General features: G+C 36.1%; 2 protein-coding genes across 2 annotated transcripts in view; both read right to left on the bottom strand.

Moving 5' to 3' along the window:
- Positions 1–20,000, bottom strand: part of LOC115214756 (neprilysin-2-like) — a 214,764-nt gene that overhangs the window by 81,884 nt on the left and 112,880 nt on the right. The window lies entirely within an intron of this gene.
- Positions 1–20,000, bottom strand: part of LOC115215068 (neprilysin-11-like) — a 73,101-nt gene that overhangs the window by 25,146 nt on the left and 27,955 nt on the right. Inside the window, exons 5-10 of the mRNA XM_029784219.2 lie at positions 16,909–16,950; positions 12,553–12,723; positions 10,886–10,969; positions 7,550–7,746; positions 6,935–7,057; positions 2,827–2,916 (exon numbers count right to left, since the gene is read on the bottom strand). Coding sequence (XP_029640079.1) covers positions 2,827–2,916; positions 6,935–7,057; positions 7,550–7,746; positions 10,886–10,969; positions 12,553–12,723; positions 16,909–16,950 — 707 coding nt within the window. The remainder of the gene's footprint in view (positions 1–2,826; positions 2,917–6,934; positions 7,058–7,549; positions 7,747–10,885; positions 10,970–12,552; positions 12,724–16,908; positions 16,951–20,000) is intronic.

Raw genomic sequence — 20,000 nt, 5'->3', positions numbered from 1 at the left:
TATCTATCTATCTATCTATCTATCTCTCTCTATCTCTCTCTCTCTCTCTCTATCTCTCTCTCTCTCTCTCTATATATATATATATATATCGTATGCTCGTAGCTTAGTTTTTCCTTGGGGCTGGCCGGATCGGAGCGTCTCAAGATTAATCAGCCGAAATTGCGAGGATGATCCAGTACTTGACTGAAGATTGAAGGCTTCGAATGTCCCGTCCGTGTTTTTTGTATCGTCTTCTAAATGTTTTACGTTCTTGTCCCAGTTTGAATTTTTATACATATAATATATATAGCAGCGTCCGTACCCTCGTTGGCCTTATATGTAAGTACATATTCCTGGAAATTTGGTACGACTCTACGCACTGTCTCTCTCTCCTACATTTCTGCCTTTCACACATTGCACTCTACTTTGATCTGTCTCTTTCTCTCCCTCTCTCTCTCCACTTCTCCTCCTTTTCTCTTTTCTTGCCTCTGATTCTTTGGTCTACTCTTCCCCCACTCTCTCACATTTCTCTGTCTTTCTCACTTTGCACTCACAAGTCAATCCTTGACACGCACTCTTTCTTCTCCCCTCTTTAATTCCTTCTTTCTCTCTCTTCTCCGCCCTTTGTTGCCTTCGTCCCTCTTTTTCTCTCTCTCTTTGTTTCCTTTGGCCCCTTTCTTTTCTCTCTCTTCCCTCACGTGACTGCTTGTCAAATCAGCCTTTTGGCCTCCGACCACTGCCGTGATAACATCGTTGTCTTCGTCTCCGAAAATGTATTTTTTCCAAATACACCAGCTAAACTTGTACTGTTTATTAGTCGTAAGGCACCCGCTGTTTTCGTCCTGTTTTTACCATTATTGTTTTTTGTATTTATATTCGTGTGGCATCGTCCGTTTTTCTGTCCTTGTTCCGTATACATTCGATCCTTTTTCCAAGAAATCTAATGCTCGTAGCTTAGTTTTTCCTTGGGGCTGGTCGGATCGGAGCGATCTCAAGATTAATCAGCCGAAATTGCGAGGATGATCCGGTTCTTGACTGAAGATTGAAGGCTTCGAAGCCGTGTTTTTTGTATCGTCTTCTAAATGTTTTACGTTCTTGTCCCAGTTTGTATTTTTCTACATATAATATATATATAATTAATATAGGATAAAAATTTTTTCGGGAAAAAAATTTTATCAATGGCCAGCATATCAAAAAATGCCTTTAAAGTTAAATTTATGCATAATTTACAAGATAAGGGCAGAAGAAAAATTCTAATGCCAAATATGCCGAAACAAAAAATTGTAGATAACCATTATAATTTATGCGTCTCGAAACAAACCGATAGAAATCTCTAAAAAATTCGAGACGCATAAATTATAATGCTTATCAACAATTTTTTGTTTCTGCATATTTGGCATTAGAATTTTTCTTCTGCCCTTATCTTGTATAATATATATATATATATATATATATATATATATATATATATATATATATATATATATATATATATATATATATATGAGAATTTAAATGTGTGTGCATTTTTATTTATTTTATATTTATATTTATTCATAACTTAACATTATGTACTTTATAATCTCTGATGAAGCCTAGTCAAACACCCAAGCACCTCACATTCATCTACTAATTACTTCCGTCTACTAGAAATATAAAGGTAGAATGAGGTATTTTTGCCTCTTGGTTGAAACAGCTGTAAATTATTTTCCCAATTTAAATTCATGTATGTTATATTGTAATAATTACTGGTATCCTTATATATTAACATATTTCATATCTTCTGTGTAAAGCATAGTATGTTATACAAGTATGTATATCCTTGTAATTGTCAGTTTAGTAAATAGGTGAATAAGTTAACAGAATATAATGTCTAAAAGTTGATGAGCCACCTATTGATCCCTCCATTTTCTTATTGCTTTCTCTGTCTGTCTGTCTGTCTGTCTCTCTCTCTCGCTCTCTATATATATTCTTTTATTTGTTTTAGTTATTTGACTGTGGCCATGCTGTAGCACCGCCTTTAGTCGAACAAATCGATCCCTTCTGAGCGACCCACTAAGTTACAGGGACGCGAACATACTAATATCAGTTGTCAAGCGATGGTGTGGGGACACACACATAAACATACACACACACAAATATATAGATATATATTCGACGGGCTTCTTTCAGTTTCCGTCTACCAAATCCACTCACAAGGCTTTGGTCGGCCCGAGGCTATAGTAGAAGACACTTACCCAAGGTGAACCCGGAACCATGTGGCTGTTTCCTGCGCATGTATATATATATATATATATATATATATATATATAAATTACGTTCGCAAGGCATTTTGAACTTGTAAGTGGGAAGAGGTGGAAAATTATCCTTTCAGCTATAGGTACAAGGTCTGAAATTTGAAGGATGAGATAGTTGATCTCATCGACCCCGTGTGTCACCAGTTCTTAATTTATCGACCACGAAAGGATGAAAGGTAAAGTCGACCTCGTCAGAATTTGAACTCAGAACATAAAGACAGACGAAATGCCGCTAAACATTTCGCCCGGCGTGCTAATGATTCTGCCAGCTCACCGCCTTAATGAAGTATGAGATAATAATAGAGAACGGAACCGTAATTAAAACGTGAAACTAACCCGTTTTCTAAATTTCGATTATATATCTACCACATTTTTCTGCACAAAGATTTCGTATTTGTTAAGTTTTATACAAAATGTTCAGTAGTAAATCAGTATGAATGAATTACATATATATTCACAAACCATGGTAACCTTCCAAATTATCTAAAAGGCATTTAATTCAACCACAACATATTTTATAAAAATACATGAAAGATATAAGCATACTTACACCAGATAAAATTTGATTTAAATCATGTGATGTATATAGAAAGCCGCTTGAAAAGTCATCTACGGATTTAAAATATCGCCTTCCAGTTAGCTGAATAGGAATGAAGAATATGTGCTTCATGTCAGTTTGCCGTACTAATAAATAATTTAACATAATCATGGTGACAAAATACCAATAACATTTGTTCACAAACCAGAATTTATGAGGGTTGATTCAAATTTAGACACAAAAGCTATCACTTTATAGAGGGTGGGAGCATTAGTCGATACTACTGATCCCAGTACTATTTTGCTGCGGTACATTATTGACCTTGAAATATAAAAGTTTGTGTTAATTTTCACAGAGTGTGAATTCAGAATATATATCGCAAAGTAGGATCATTCTACATAACGTATATAAATGAGACAAGCATACTAAATGTTGAGCATATATATATATACTTACATACATATAATTTACGTTGGTTATACATATATGTGTTATATCCAACAGGCACATATCATGGGATGCATGTATATATACCTGCGTAATTTTTATACACATATTGATCATTAATGATCTTGGCAGGACTGAAATAAATGTAACTCATTGAGAACTTAATATCTTCTAACATAAGATATGTTAAAAAATTCATTACCGAATCGTAGGTGCTTGCAAGCAGCATATTTTTATAAATTTTCGCCAATATCCAACATATCCCTATTTCACGCTGCTACGCATGTTGAATATCTCCCCAAATGAATCATGAAATTGAATGATACCTTTCATATCCATGTGAAATGAATGAACAATCCTGAGCGAGGATGACGCCAAGAGACCCTGTGTTAAGCTTTAGTCTGGAAGTAGGTGTTGGTGACAGCCAATGGAGCATGCAGAGCTCAAACAGCCAGTGTCCATTTTCATTGATTTTGCCAACCGCGTACCGATCCATCACCCACTCTAGTTTCGACGTCCATTTGGTACTGCCTGTATTTTCCTATAGAGCTGACCATAGAACATATCCTTAGCATCTTGTAAGAAATAGAGGGTTGGAGCATAAACACTGATAAGGTTGATGGTTCCATTGGGAGTGTACAATGGAAGTGGCAGTATCTGCTCTAAACCGTCACTGTTAAATTATACCAACTTTAGCAGAGAGTTCTTGACGGTAAAGCAGACACCATGCACTCTGACTTCATCTGTACCTTTCCTTTGCCAGAAAAAGATATAATCTATTTCACGAAGTATCCTTGAGCCTGGGAGTCACGTTTCCTGAAGTGCTGCAATTTCCACTCGGAGTCGAAGCAGTTCGTTGTTGATTGCTGCTGTCTTGCAGGTGTCCCTGATTTTTTGAAGGACGTCTGACACACCAGTTGTCATGGACCTTATGTTCCAACATCCAATTCTGGATGCTAGAATTTTGCGTTGCTTGCTTGTTTGTTCATTTTTCTCAGTGCAATGTTTACAGCTCATGATTCGAGATGTTAGTTTCCCTAAGTACCACGCATCCAGTGGAGCTGTCTAGGGCTGCTCAGGTTAAGGCGGGCGGTAGCTGTCCAGTGAAACACAATGGCCTCTCCCTTTCTCAAAAGCAGCCCCTGGCGCCTTGCTCTTAAGCCAAATATGTGCTGGCTTAAAACCGGTAGACTGCTGCTTTCCCTGTTTTGCCGCCGTAGTTATAGGGCACTGGAGTGTCCTCTCCAAGGGGGAGACCTGAGCAGTTTTTCGTGGGGAACGGCAGTTGCCCACGCGAAACGACTCCTCTCTCTCTACCGCCACCAGTGTTATCCAAGGAAATGGAAGGGGACTGTACGACGGGGCACCAGTAGGGTTGCTAGAGGTTCTAGCAAAGGTGAAGGAACAAAGCTACTAGAGTTCTTCGATGTAAATGGTTTGTTGATCTGCATTGCTAACTTCAGAAAACGTAGTAGCCTCTTGACGGCCTATGATCTTGGTGGAAGCAAAGGCCACTAGAAAACAGGATAAGAAGATGCTTATGAATGTAAAGTCCTTCTCTAGTGAGAAATGTACTTCTTATCATAGTTTAGCCGTAAGTTCAGGTTAAGAGCTAGATTTCAGAAAAGCAGCCAATCTGATGAAGAAGACTTGGAAGCTCAGATGTCCTTCTGTCAGAAATTTAGGGACGTGCTAATTAAAGTATTTGTCGTAAAGGAGGATAAGAGTGATATGCATTACAGGGACGGCAGTTGGGAATTCTCACAAAAAAAATTCACTGAAATCTACAGACCAAGTTTGTGGGTAACGCACATTTCCATCCAGACAAAGAGTGCTGTGGTAAAGGAACAAAGAAGTAGAAAGTGCAATAATAGAAGACGCAGGCTTAGAAGGTTTGGAAGAATGAGGGTAGTAGACAAAAAATCCCTGGTAGCTGGTAGAAAGGCTGAAAGGAAGGTATATTTAGGAAGGGGATAGGCAGAAAGCAAGAGGTTTGCCAATATCTTTTAGTTCATGAAGACAAAATGCACGATATGTTACGGATTGCAAAGCAGTGTACTAGAGAAAATGGAGATGTTAGAGAGAAATGTGTGCGAACAGATGATGACACACTTGCATTCAATAATTCTGAAAAGGAGGAACGAAAATGCTATTACGAAAGTTTATTAAATATGGAGAGTATATGAGATGAAGATCGTCTTCGTGATGTGAACCCGGCAAAGGGTCCAGCTATTCGCGTTGACAGTAATGTTATAGATTGAGTGATTTAGCGAAAGCTGGGAAATACCCTGATCCATCAGAAATTATATTTGATACGCTTAAAATATCTGACGATGTAGAATACGGACAGATCCCTCGTATATTAAGTCGGGTTGTTCAGGAAGGTATCATATCAAATAACTGATGAAGCAGCATCATAGTATCTTAGAAAGAAGTAATTACAGAGGCATGAAATTTTTGGACCAGGTTATGAAAATCACTGAAAGAATCATATCCCCATTAATTCGAAGAAAGCGATAACCTCAACGAGATGCACCTGGATGAATGCGAGTCAGATATGGGAGTCCTCTGGCCCGTGTGTTCTTTTACAACCCAATCCGGCATGGTAGAAAGGAATTTTGATGTTGATCAAGATGTTGACGACGACGACGACGACGATGACGACGACGATGATGATGATAATGATGATGATGATGATGATGATGATGATGATGATGATGATGATGATGACGAGGACGATGATGATATACAGTGAGGAGATAATTCTGTTAATTCTGTTCATGATATAATATTTAATGGAGAGTATTGGGAAATTTAAATAAACTGAAAGAAGTCATGTAATGCGAATTGCAACCATTCTTCCAACCCATTATATATATATACCCACATCTAATTTTAAAACTTTCATGTGGATTTCAGATTTATGGACATTGTCTTCTTTAAATGACGTCCAGTATAGTAATTACGTTAGATATTACATAGCCATATGTTTTATGAAAGGTTGGCAGTAGCATCCAATAGTTTCTAATTATCATGCAATGACCAAAAGAAGCAGGAGCTGTCAGATTGCATCGGGACAGATCGCGTTGAACTATGAAATATGAAGTCAGCACAACGTTGTCTTTGAACCTCATTTTAACTCTATTTTATCTTAAAATAATGAACAACAGTATGGCTCATATCATCTTTGAATAAGATATGGTATATATATATATATATATAAATACAAGATTACATTATCCGATGTATCCATTTATGTTTAAGGTGCAAATTTATGGAGATTTAGATATTGTTTCTAGTAGCTCGTTTTAGCACTTAAAGGATCCCTCTTTGGCTTGAAGGTTGATAGAGTAGTTTTGATCTGTGGCAGTATAGATTGGGCAACAGATATTAATATGCGAGATGTTTATCACTGAAATGTAGAGAAAAAGAAAACTGTTCATTCAATGTAGCTCACAGGAGAATGGAATTCGAATTCAAGACAAAATTGTGAAATTAATGAGAAAGATTAACCATATACATGAAATGTAAAACGTGCTAAACTTATCACGGAGTCGAAGAGAATAAGGAAGTAACAGTGATTTAAGAGAAGGGTTAATATTTGAATACAAGAATGGAAGAAATGATTAAGAAAATTGTTTGATACGAAAGTATAAAAATATATATCACTTACCGTTGACAGCTTATTGTAAAAGTAAAAAACGTTTTCGAAGTCAATGTATTCAGAAAATAATATTTTCATAGTGGCAGCCATATTTCCAACAGATTCACTATAACTTCGAAATGTAGAATGAAACTGAAAAAAATCCGAATATAAGATTAAATGCGCTAAGAGAACTGAGAGATATGTATATGCAAATTTTGGAGAGTATCTTTGTCCAGAAGAGGAAAGTGTCCGCGCATTTATAAGTGGCTCATTAATTATCCTTTCTACTAAAGACACAAGGCCTGAAATTTGTGGGGAAGGACTAGTCGATTACATTGACCCCAGTGTTTCACTAGTACTTAATTTATCGACCCCGAAAGGATGAAAGGCAAAGTCGACCTCGGAGAAAATTTGAACCCAGAACGTAGCGGCAGACGAAATACCTGTAAGCATTTCGCCCAGCGTGCTAATGCTTCTGCCAGCTCGCCGCCTATTAGTGGCTCATTAATTATAGACAATGCTTATAAACAATATGCAAGATTACTCAATATGCAAGGGTTGAATAAATTGTAAACTATGAATAAGAATTATATCATCAAATGTAATCTTCTGTGCTTATCACGTATAAAAAGAAACACTTACGTTGACTATACTGCTGCGTTTTTGACTGCTTTCAACGACATAGTAATTGAAGAAAGGTAACTTTCCTGTAACAGTGAAATATCTGTGTAAGATACTGGAATGATTGCCTGAAACGTTTCGCCCTGTTATCATAGGTATTCCACCCAATGTTTCAGATAGGTTTATTAAATCCGCCTTCAATGTCATTGATATAGTGTCTGAAATTGGATCAAATGGAAATATCTTTTAATAAATATTGTTTGAAGTAAATATAATTTTTAAAATATTAAACAATATTTCTGAAGAGGTGTTCAAATGGACAGTCAACGACCTACCGTCCTTCTGAGTTTCACAAATAATTAACTTATTCATACCATGACTAGACTCCCCCTCTTCCTCCTCCTCTTCCTCTTTCCCTGTATAGTTTTTAATTACACCTAATGCACAATTATTATAAGGATTATCTCTGTTCTTAGACTCCACATTCAGGTTATTCTTGTTTCTAGATATTTGTATTTTGAGAGTTTCTGTTTCTTTTAGAGACACATCGATTAGAAGGCATTTTTTCTTAATGATCTCTGATAAACTATATAGGTCAATTATCCTTGATTTCTCTATTTCTGTTTATAGGCATATCCCAGAGTATTGTTGCCTTTTCATTTTCTGCAACCTTTTTGAGGATATGTTTATACCAATTTTTTCTATTGTCATTCCATAGTTTTAGCATAGCTTCCAGTGTATATAGGTCCAAACTCTATCATGTCAGTAGATATATTCATTCTTAGCCAGGATGGGGCAGGGCGCAGCCAGAGGCAATATGATTTAAGTATGAATTAAATATGACTTAAATATGATTAAATATGATTTTAAAATTACTCAGTCGAGAAAATGGATGGCGTCGTCGGACAATGGACCGACGCACCAGTTAAACTACTCGGGATCTGGTTTGGTCCCGACCTCGAGGTTGATAACTGGGACGAGTTGGCGAACAGTGTGGCAAGTCTTACCCAGAAATGGGCTGAGAAGAAGCTGTCGTTGAAAGGTCGGGCAGAGGTGGCGATTGTCTACATCACCTCCGTTATCATCTATCACCTGACCATCGTACCTTGCCCCAGTTACTGCTTGACCAGGTTGGAGCCTCTCTTATTAAAATTCTTGTGGAAGGGATGCGTACCAATGGTCAGGAGGGTAGTGTGTTGCCAACATCCTCTGAGTGCCGTGTCTCCTAATGTGTAGACACGCTTTTAGGTTACGCCACTTGTAGCAAATTCTGGACGTATGTGAGCTCCCTTTGTAGGGCTCGTCTTCCGCAACTCATGTCCTTGATAGAGCTACACTCCTGGGTGAAGGAAAGACCGAGGCTAGGCGTCTGGCACCTAGAATGTTGTTGGACCCTCACAGCTCTCTACCAGTCGGGTAATGAGATCAGTGGATGTTCCTTTTTCGAAATTTATAGATGATTAGTGGAGAGGAAGTACGACGATGGTCTCCGGGAGACTGAGCGCCGACGACAACAAAATTACTAGTCTGTTCTGCAGAATTTCCACATGTTCTTGGTCTGACAGTGATACCGAGGCGGGGGCGCTACGGTTTCGAGATAAACTCTACAGGCATGGATTTACTGGCAGACGGTCTTGTCTGAGGTGTCCGCAGAGTAACGAAACCGTTCGGCATGCACACTTTCAGTGTCCGGGCATTGCTGACTTGTAGAGTTTTGGCGAACTGCTGCTGTCATATTTGGGACGGATCCATCAGTCTGCCTACTCTGCAGTAATGATTAGCCCGCCGCCCTTCTTCAATCGGGCAGGTAAGGCAGTTTTCCTTTGCCTGTTGGCTGTGGCGAAAGAGCTTGATTGTTGGAAAAGGTTGAAAGGCATAAGGACAGACATATTCCTCTTTGGTAGAGCTCTCATTGACTTCTTCAAGTTTCACTAGAAAAGAAAATTAAGAGTTGAGAGGGATGTGCTGTCCTTGAGTGAGTTTATTGAAATGTGGATGAAAGTTGCGAAACTGGCAAGTGCGTGGGTGGTACCTCTCTCAGTGTACACCTGTAAGTCGGAGAGAAGGTATTGAGAGAGCACATACCCATGGTATTCAGGGTATCTCAGCAGTGGGGTTTCGCGATTATCTTTTTCTATTTTTTCTTCATCAGCCATTCCGAGCTATTTTTTCCCAACAACTTATGTTGTGGCTGTTTGTAATCGATTGTATTGTCCCTTCTTGCGTATTTCTTTTTCGTGTCCTTTTTGCACTTCATCCTTTGCTTTTCCCTTTTTCTCTGCTTTCAATACTCCCTCGTCCCTAACTGTCACCACCAAGGTTTCCTTACTTCGGTTTGGTATGTCATTAAGCTTTGGTGATCGATACGCACGCAGTCATCCACACTTATCAGTCCTCGCTCTCCAATTGATCTATTTATGTATAGGCGACCAGTGTCTGCACGTGGATGATGGGCTCAATGCATCATTAGAAGCTTTCTTGACATTCTGTCCATTTTCTTTGTTTCTTTATCTGTTCACTTCTGAATTCCAGTGTCATGCCAAACTACTGCGACTGCGAGCGAGTTTATTGTCGAAATTTTATTTCTGGCAATTAGCTTTTAATCCAGTATTTTTCTCATTCACTGCAGGTACTCTTCTTTTGCAGTTTCCTTCACGTCATTGTGTTTGATTCCATATGCTTCGAGTATTCCTAGGTACTTAGAGCTGGACTGAAGTTGAATTGCATTCATTTTATCACTTGGCAACCATATGCCTTCTATTCTGAGAAGCTTTCCTCATCTCATCACTATCGTATCACATTTTGTGAGTCCAAACTCCATCCTAATATCATTGGAGAAAATTGGCACAGACTTGACAAGGCTATCCAGTTCTGCCTCATATAAATAATAATTTCTTAAAAAATAGAATAATTTTCACAATATTTTCATTGAAACCCTTTCAGTTTTTACACGTGGGTGAGTAGTTCTACTTTTCTATCATGCTTATGATTTCGTTTACCCTTAGATCATTCCCCGGCGTTGCTCATATTATTCCCGCGGTCTTTTATGATTTACATCGTGTCAGTTTCCCTTGTCATTCCTTGTATCAGATGACTTCGCATAGAACACTAAGTGAACCTTATAATTTTAAGGATTATTGCTCTATTAAATCAAACTCGAAGATCTTGGACATATAAAAGTGACTTATGACAGATTACGAGAAAGAAAAGTTTAGACTATGTCTAATGGACGCCTGATTACAGGACATAATTAATTGTTGTTCTTAGTTTTAAGTCTTCACGGATGAACACGTAAGTCGGTTACTGATTCATTTCACATATGGAATATTCGTTCTCGAATACATGAAATGCACAAACCTTTGTTTGTACAAGACTTGTACAACTTCTTGATCATCCTGACAGGTTCTATTGTAGACTCGTCATTTGGTTCTTCAAGTAAAGCTGTTGGGTTACAACAAAAATGAAAGACTTTTACTAAAACGAAAATAACAATAAAAGTCTGGAATGGATGTATTACACCCCACCTACCAGTTTTGTCGAACATCATGAGTGATATATATACCTCATTCGCAGACGTACAGAGCAATAAACTGCCTTGATAAACGTAAGCTCCTAACGAAATTTATTTCTTCATTTTCATTAATAGAAAATATTTAGAAATATAGAATTTCTTTCAAACTGACCAAACTAGAAAAGTAAGTGCAGGTAACTGAGCCGTAAAATAGTACTTGTCTTTAACCAACAGTTAATTTCTACATCGCATTTAATGGCTTATTATTCTTAAAAGTTTGATTCGAAGAATTTTCATACAACCTTTACATTGTTCTTCGAATCATCGATATATCAAATACCGATGATAGTACGATAATTATTGAAAATTATATTTACTGCAATAATTGAATATTTGTATATGAAATATATGTGCTATGTGTAGCGTGCATAATTATAAGGTAATAGTTTTAGTTCGGTATGCTGTATAAATATAGTATTTAGATTATCATTTTGTAACATTGTACAATATATATATATATATATATATATATATATATATATATATATATATATATATATATATATATATGATAAATAATACCAGGATAATACCCGCTGAAGAAGACGGCCTCAGTAATTACACCCTAACGAGAATTTAACACTAATTAGTGGTTTGGACTTTAACTGTCCTTTCTAGTGTAATTGATTCCAATGATGGAAGCCTCTTAATGTCTTTTAATGTACTATATATATATATATATATATATATATATATATATATATATATATATATATATATATATATGTATATATATATATGTATATATATGCAGATGTCTTCAAAATAAAGCTGGACCTCTTCCTATCAGGTGTCCCAGATGAACCAACTTCACGGCAGGAGGTGATATATATACATATATATATATATATATATATATATATATATATATATATATATGATATATATATATATATATCATATATATATATATATATATATGTATATATAATTATATATATGTATATATATATATGCATACCTGAAAATCGAATTAGATCTTATTTCGTTCTGTTTCTAATTACGTTGTGCAAATCCTTCATTTAAAGTAGTTCTAAAATGGGATCAATTCTTTGAGAAACCACCATCAAATGTCGGATAATGAAAAGAATATGAAATGTGGAATTGTGCATGAATATTTCGCTTTTATATCAAATATTTTACTACACTCGAATACTACACTCTGTTCTGATACATATTTTCGAGGACAATTAGAGAGATATGTAAAAAAAATATTTATTCTTTTAAGACGTAATCAAACGCTAATCGTTATGCAAACAAGGCTCCATCTATAAATATTTTCCGCACTTGGTTTAAAACACTAGACTACGTATCCAAGAATTTTATTTATTCGAAACATAGAAATTGGTCATCTGAGTTTTGACAATTGGAGTTCATTGACAGTGTCAAAAAGTTGTCTCCCTGTTATAACTACTTTTAGTTAACTGAGAGTTAATAAAAGATCTATACGTACCAATAACGTTTTCATCAATGGATCGCTGCATTTCTGCTTTTACGTTCATGTCTAAGCTGAATTTCGATGTCTGTAACGGTTTTCGAGTTTGTATGTATTCCCCACAAGAATATTTCCAAAAATTATTGCAAGGATCCTCACTGGTGTTTAATTTATTCAGTACATTATGAGCTGGTAAATTTCAAATAATTACAGCAAAAATATAATAAAACCCATACAGAGTTCATGTTGAATTTAATGTTAATATATTGCAGAAAATATTATATTTGTAAATGTATAAACATTATTATTATAATATAGGTTATTGTATTTCATGTTGTTCTTTAAGTATCAGCCTTGCCGCAGCGGTTGGCGTACCAACTGCTGCGGTTGGTAAATGTATGTAAATGTGTATACACACATACATACAAGCAAAAATATGTATGTGGGTAAGTGTAAAGGACTTTAGACACCAACTTGTATTTGCCTTAGGTATTCTCCTGAGGATCAGAGGACGCAAGTCATTTCCCAATAATTTCCTATCCTAGTCTATTGGCCCAATTTTTTGCATGGGCAATAAATCACAAGTAGTAAATTACCGACTGATCGCACCTACCACATCATCAAATTACTTAAGAAGGTGATGAGATTTCGAGCAACTTACTTCCTGGAAAGTAGCAGCCAACTTATGCATTACGGAATCGCAGGGAGTGCCTAACGCAGTTCCTGCATGAATTTGTTGGCGTTGTAAATGCATATGCCAAATACCTGAACTTCGATAAAGTCGATCACAGCATTAAAGAAACTGTCAAACATTGAAGTATGTGGGAAGCTACTAAAATGGACTGAATACGTTCTGTTGGAAAGAACCCAGTATTTGGCGTCGTTGGTGTTTGATGGAGTTCGACAAGAATCATTAGAAGTTTCCTACAAGGCACTATATTGAGATTACACATTTTCATTATTTATAGTGCCACACCATTAACGTCATCAAACACACTAGCACTGGAATTTGCGAGAATGACTTAAATATTGTGAAAGCCGTTGACAGCGGAGGAGAAGGGATGTATCTCCAATCAGATTTACTCCCTGTAATTCAATGGGCGGGAAGACACAACATATAGCTAAATGAGAACAACACAGAATTAATCTACTTCGGTAAGGAGCTACCACATACTTTGCTCTCAAGCGAAATCCTCGTGTCATCAAACACCGCACGGGGCTTCGAAGTAACGGTTGACAACTTAAGGTCGAGTGTCTGCATAGACAGAAAATTTGACGTAGCCCGTAGAATGTGCTTATGGATCCTTAGGAGCTACCGGTCTGGAGACGTTCTTATTATTATCCTACCAATCTTCCTCTTCACTCGACCCCGCCATAAATAAAGATGACAGCTGTGGCCCCTCACACGAAGCAAAATTGGAGCACTCCAGAAATTAATCACAACAAATATACATGATTGATCTTCATTCATTGTTATTATCCTTTCCCCCTTAAACGACATGCTAAATGGAAATGGATGTGGATACGACAGTTATGGTAAAACAACACACACTTTTCTGTGTATGGATGACCTCAAGCTGTATGCTGCAGATGATAAACAACTAGAAAATTTATTACAGACAATGCATGGATTTACCAAAGAAATAAACATCGAAATTCTGCTTTGAATAGTGTGTCAAATCAATCTCGAATTCAAGAAAACTAGTAAAAATAACAATATCACAGTAGATGAACAACATGAATTAAGAGAACTAGAACAAACTCAGACTTACAAATACTTAATAATCAATGAACTAGATAAGGTACATATATATATATATATATATATATATATATATATATATATATATAAAGGAGCACTCTATCGGTTACGACGACGTGGGTCCCAGCTGATACGATCAACGGAACGGCTTGCTCATGGAATTAAAGTGCAAGTGACTGAGCAATCCACAGATACGAGTACCCTTAACGTAGTTCTCAGGGAGATTCAGCGTGACACAGAGTGTGACAAGGCCGGCCCTTTGAAATACAGGTACAACTCATTTTTGCCAGGTGAGTGGACTGGAGAAACGTGAAATAAAGTGTCTTGCTCAAGGATACAACGCATCGCCGGGAATCGAACTCACGACCTTACAATCGTCAGTCGAATGCCCTAACCACTAAGCCACGCGCCTTCACAGATAAGGTACAGCATACACAAAGAATAGAGAACAGAAGAAAGCAATATTAAAGAAGAGTTAGATTAGTACTTAAAACAGAGCTCAATCGAAAAATAAGATAAAAGGTATCAATACTCGACTTATATCAGTCACAGCTACAATATTCTTAATTGTACACTGAACGATCAGCCCACACTAAACAGGAAAGCTAATATTATCATTATTATTTTACTATTGTTATTATGACGAATTTAGAATACACTACCCAAAATCTCACAAGAAATAAAAGTAGTAGCGGTCTTATAAAACTAGAAAACTACTACAAATTATCCACCATAAGAATACAAACTTATCTAACTCAGAAGCAAGGAAAACTGTTGCAAACGGCTACAATACATAAGAAGAATAAAAAGCAAGTTTTTGATCTTCAGGGAAGCCGAAAAATTAAAGAGGACATAATACCTAAGAAGAAAAAGAAGAAACAAAAACAAATGCTGAGAGGGAACAAAAAGCGAAGCTCAATCTTGAACTACAAAATACCATGATAAATGGAGCCACAAAAAGCCCTTACATGACAAATACTAGTATAAGGTAAACGGAAAAGAAGTAGATAAGGTAAAACTTCACCAGTGTTTAAGAACATCGGAGCACAAAGTACAAAACGAAGGCTATTTAATTGCAGAACAACATCAAAACTTGCCCACCAGAAACCAGAAAAAACAGATACGAATAAAAAAATTAAATAAATAACACGAGTAGTTGTAGAAAATAAGGTGGCGGGGGAGAAGCAATAAGCCAAATTGACCCTTACTTCCCTAGTTCTGGCTATGGTGGACTATATTCACACAAATGACAGAGTGGGGACTTACATGACCTGCAGGCCATGCCAGCACTAAGGAATGACCAAAGAAGTCATGGAAGAAACATGCCCTAGACAATACACAGCAACCATACACTTAGTTATGTCAATATACACAGAGATCAAGGCTAATATACGTATATTGTCCTCAGGTACTACCGAAAAAATAATGTTTTCTAATCGACATATCAGCCACAACAGAAGTCAGTGTATCTCTAAAGGAAAGAGAGATTCCCGTGTAATACGAAGATTTGAAACTAGAAACAATCCCTCTGATAATAGTTGTATTAAATATAGTTAAAAGGCACACGGAAAAATACATAACGAAAACAGTAAGGCTAACGAGTATATATAGCATACAGAAAATTGCACTGCTAGGGGCTGAAAGCATTCTACGTAAAGTATTTTCAGTACAGTATTATAACAACAAAACCACAACACGTACCTAAGGCACACAGAGCTGCACTCAGTAGTCCAGAGAAAAGCACGTGGTAAAAACGATTATTGTACAACAAAAATAATGATAATCCTTTCTATTATAGACACAAGGCCTGAAAGTTTGGGCAGGGGGGCTAGTCAATTCCATTGATCCCAGTACGTAACTGGTACTTATTTCTTTGACCCCGAAAGGATGGAAGGCAAAGTGGACCTTAGCGGAATTTGAACTCAGAGCCTAAAGACGGACGAAATGCCGATACGCAATTTTCAGACTGAATTAGAATCGTTCTATGTACATACTACTAAAATTATGTGATTGCATGCTTGCGTGCTTGATTGCATGCTTGCTTGTGTATAATTTACAACATTCAAAACAGTGTATAATGTGAAAATACTCTGAAAGTAAGGTGCCCTTGAAATGTGAATACAAACGGATTATAAATAAATTTCATATAAATCAGACCACAGATTCCCGAGATACGCGGGTTTTGTGGGGTACTTTCATAAATAGTCATAGCGGTACATAGTGGGAAAATACGCCGAAAGTAACATAAATAATAAAAATTATTTGAACTTGAGTATTTATATTTCAATTTTCTTTAAACAGGCAATATTTTAATTATTAAAAAGTATTTTTAAGTGAATATGATTTGAAATGTACGATTTGTTTGTAGAGTAAATATTAGTATTTAGGTTTCTTTAAACAGACAATATTTTAATTATTTAGAAATATTTGTAAGTGATGATTAAAAATAAATTCTTGAGGTATTAGGATTTTTTTCTAAGGTGAAACGATTTCCTATTCTTAGATCATGCATCGACGAGGAAGAAAGTAAATACCTTGTTTTATAACATGAAACGTCAGTGACCCAACGCATCACGGGTACTCTAGTCACGATATACGAATCATTTTCTTACCTGCCTTCAAACTCGTGATTACTGTTATTGTTGCATCGTGACCTGCAAGGATTAAAGTGAAACACGTAAACTGACATACCCATCGGAAACACACGCATACATACGTACATACACGCTCATTCATGCACACATGTACACACACACACAGACACACAACATATATATATATATATATATACATATATATATATATATATATATATATATATATATATATATATATGTGTATATTGGCAGGGCTGGCCTGCTAGGTAGCCGGCCAGAATGCTAGAAAAAGATCATCAACGATCAAACTACAAGGGAACTTCTCTAGAGGAAGAATTCAGCGAACACCAGAACCAAATTTGGCGGGCAGGACATATGAAAAATTAAATAAAAAACAGACTTAAATGCATACCTCGGTTTCGGTCTTAACAAAAGAATTATGCATTTAAGTCTGTTATTTATTTAATTTTTCATATGTCCTGCCCGCCAAAGTTGGTTCTGATGTTCGCTGAATTCTTCCTCTAGAGAATTTCCCTTGTAGTTTGATCGTTGATGATCTGTTTCTAGCATTCTGGCCGGCTACCTAGCAGGCCAGCCCTGCCAATATACACATATATTTGAATTTTCTCTGACTCCTTAGATTTTTTGAATGCTGGACTACTGGTTTTAAATTGATATTAAAATTAATATTAATTTATCTCCCTCAATTTATATATATATATATATATATATATATATATATATATATATATATATATATATATATATATATATAAGAAAGTAAACACCTTGTTTTATAGCCTGAAACGTCAGTGACCCAACGCATCACGGGTACTCTAGTCACGATATATGAATCATTTTCTTATAAGGGAATAAAATGTTAAAATGTATTGCTTAAAGGTGTGGTCGCTGTTTAGTTACATATTTAGGAGTTGGTTATAAATTTACTTATTGAATTTATTTATCGGTATTGTTGTACATTCGGTAAATGTAATTGAAAGTTGTAGTTTCTATTGCATGTTTGTTCCCAAACAACACTTATTTTAGTGATATTGAAACCGCCGGATTGACTGTTACTGAACAAGTGTAGAAACCATAATGATATCCGTGGGGCAGCTGACAATGGATGTATATTGGAGTGTTGGTATGGCTGTTTTTATATATGTGGAGTAGTGTTATAACACATCCTGTTGATATATATATATATATATATATATATATATATATATACAATTCATAAATAAGGGCAAAATGCGTGCGTATTGTGAAAGAAATTATATTGTCAATGGACAATATGTCCAATTTTTCGGCATATTTGGCATTAGAAATTTTTTCGTTTGCCCTTATTTATGAATTGTTTATAATTTTTACCTTTAAAGGTATTTTTTAATATGCTGGCCATTGATAAAATTTTTGGGAAAATAATTTTTTTCGAAAAAAATTTTATCCTACATTAGATATATATATATATATATATATATATATATATATACAGACACACACATACATACATACTTGCAATAATAAGTGCATATATGCAAACGTGTATTAGCAAATACACACATACGTCGTTATCATGAAGCATGCATACGTAGATCGTTTAAAATAGGTCTGTAAGTCTTTTCATCAACAATAAGCTCTGACCAGTAACCAGTCTATTCTTGTGTTATAGTTAAGGGAAAGTCTTTTTACTAATCAAGTTAGCATTAGTCAGGCGGAATTTTAAAAACATACCCAGGTGGCATTTCGTATGTATGTTAATGGCCAATCTTGCTAACAGAACCCTCAACTATACCAATATTTACACTTATACCACATCTGCGTGCTATCTAAGATGACGAAAATATTGTTCTCTCATTGCATGGATAGCACAGTTAAAGACATACTTGGGCTGTATAAAACTCGCAAAAACAACTGGAACGTAGCTCATCCAAACTTTCTTTTTCGCAGCTAAATACTTTTGACAAGAAGCAACTTTCAGTGTCCATAAAAAGGCAGTCTCAAAAAGTAGCTATTATTCAAAGAATTGTGGTGGTACTTGGATTTTCGGCTTATATTAAAGAGTGTGCAGGGACGACGAAATTGATCAAACCGACACTCACCACAATCGTTACCGTCTCACAACATTCATGCTGCTTCATACTGTAGTCCGAGAGGGATGATTGTATACACACATACACGCGTATACACATACACAAACGAATACATACATACACGTACACACACAAAAACGCATACATACACACATACACACAAAGGCGCACACACACACACACTCACACACACACACATTGAAACATAAGCATGCACACGCACAAACGCTCACATACACACATGCACACACACGCAGGCGCGCTAGCACACATACGTAGGCTATAATTATCGCAATTATTTTCCACCTTCTTTTGTATATGATTATGGTGATGATATATTTGGATATTGTTATTTCGGATATTGTTATGTAATGATAATTACGATGATAATGATGGCGATAAAGATGATTTATTGTGAAGATGATGTTGACAATGATGGGGTGATTCTAATGATGATGGAGGTCGGAGTGATGTTGATCATGATGATAAGGAGTATGATTATGATGATGATTATGTTGACGAGGATGCTGATGGTGGCACTAGTACTGGTAATATTGATGACTGTGTTAATAGAGATGATGGTAAAAATGTTGAAAATTGCTGCTGCTGCCGTCGCTTTGTTGCTGCTGCTACTGATGATGATGATGATGATTGTAGTGGTGATGATGGTAGTGAGAACATTTCGAAGTATGTAAAGAGAGGAAATGCCATGCTCTTGGTTCCTGATAATTAGAATTTCGATTAATATACAAATCAATCCAAATAAGTATTGTGAGTGTCCCATAAAATCCGTAGCAGAAAAATGTGATTTACGTCGAGAGACTCATATTGAATATTTATGCAATTGTGATGTGATTAAACTTTGGGTGTGTAATTTGAAGATGAATTTTGCATCGTAATCAGTCTACGTCTCCACAGCATTCTCTTTTGGAATCACTTACAGTGATTTATAATAAGAGCAATATACTGCAGTAGATGATCGATATGCAGCTTTTTGAAATTTGAATGATGAAA

The sequence above is a fragment of the Octopus sinensis genome, linkage group LG8 (assembly GCF_006345805.1).
Source record: "Octopus sinensis linkage group LG8, ASM634580v1, whole genome shotgun sequence".
In the NCBI taxonomy this organism is placed as follows: domain Eukaryota; kingdom Metazoa; phylum Mollusca; class Cephalopoda; order Octopoda; family Octopodidae; genus Octopus; species Octopus sinensis.
Note: the sequence above shows the minus strand (reverse complement) of the source record. Positions and strands in the feature narration are given on the sequence as shown.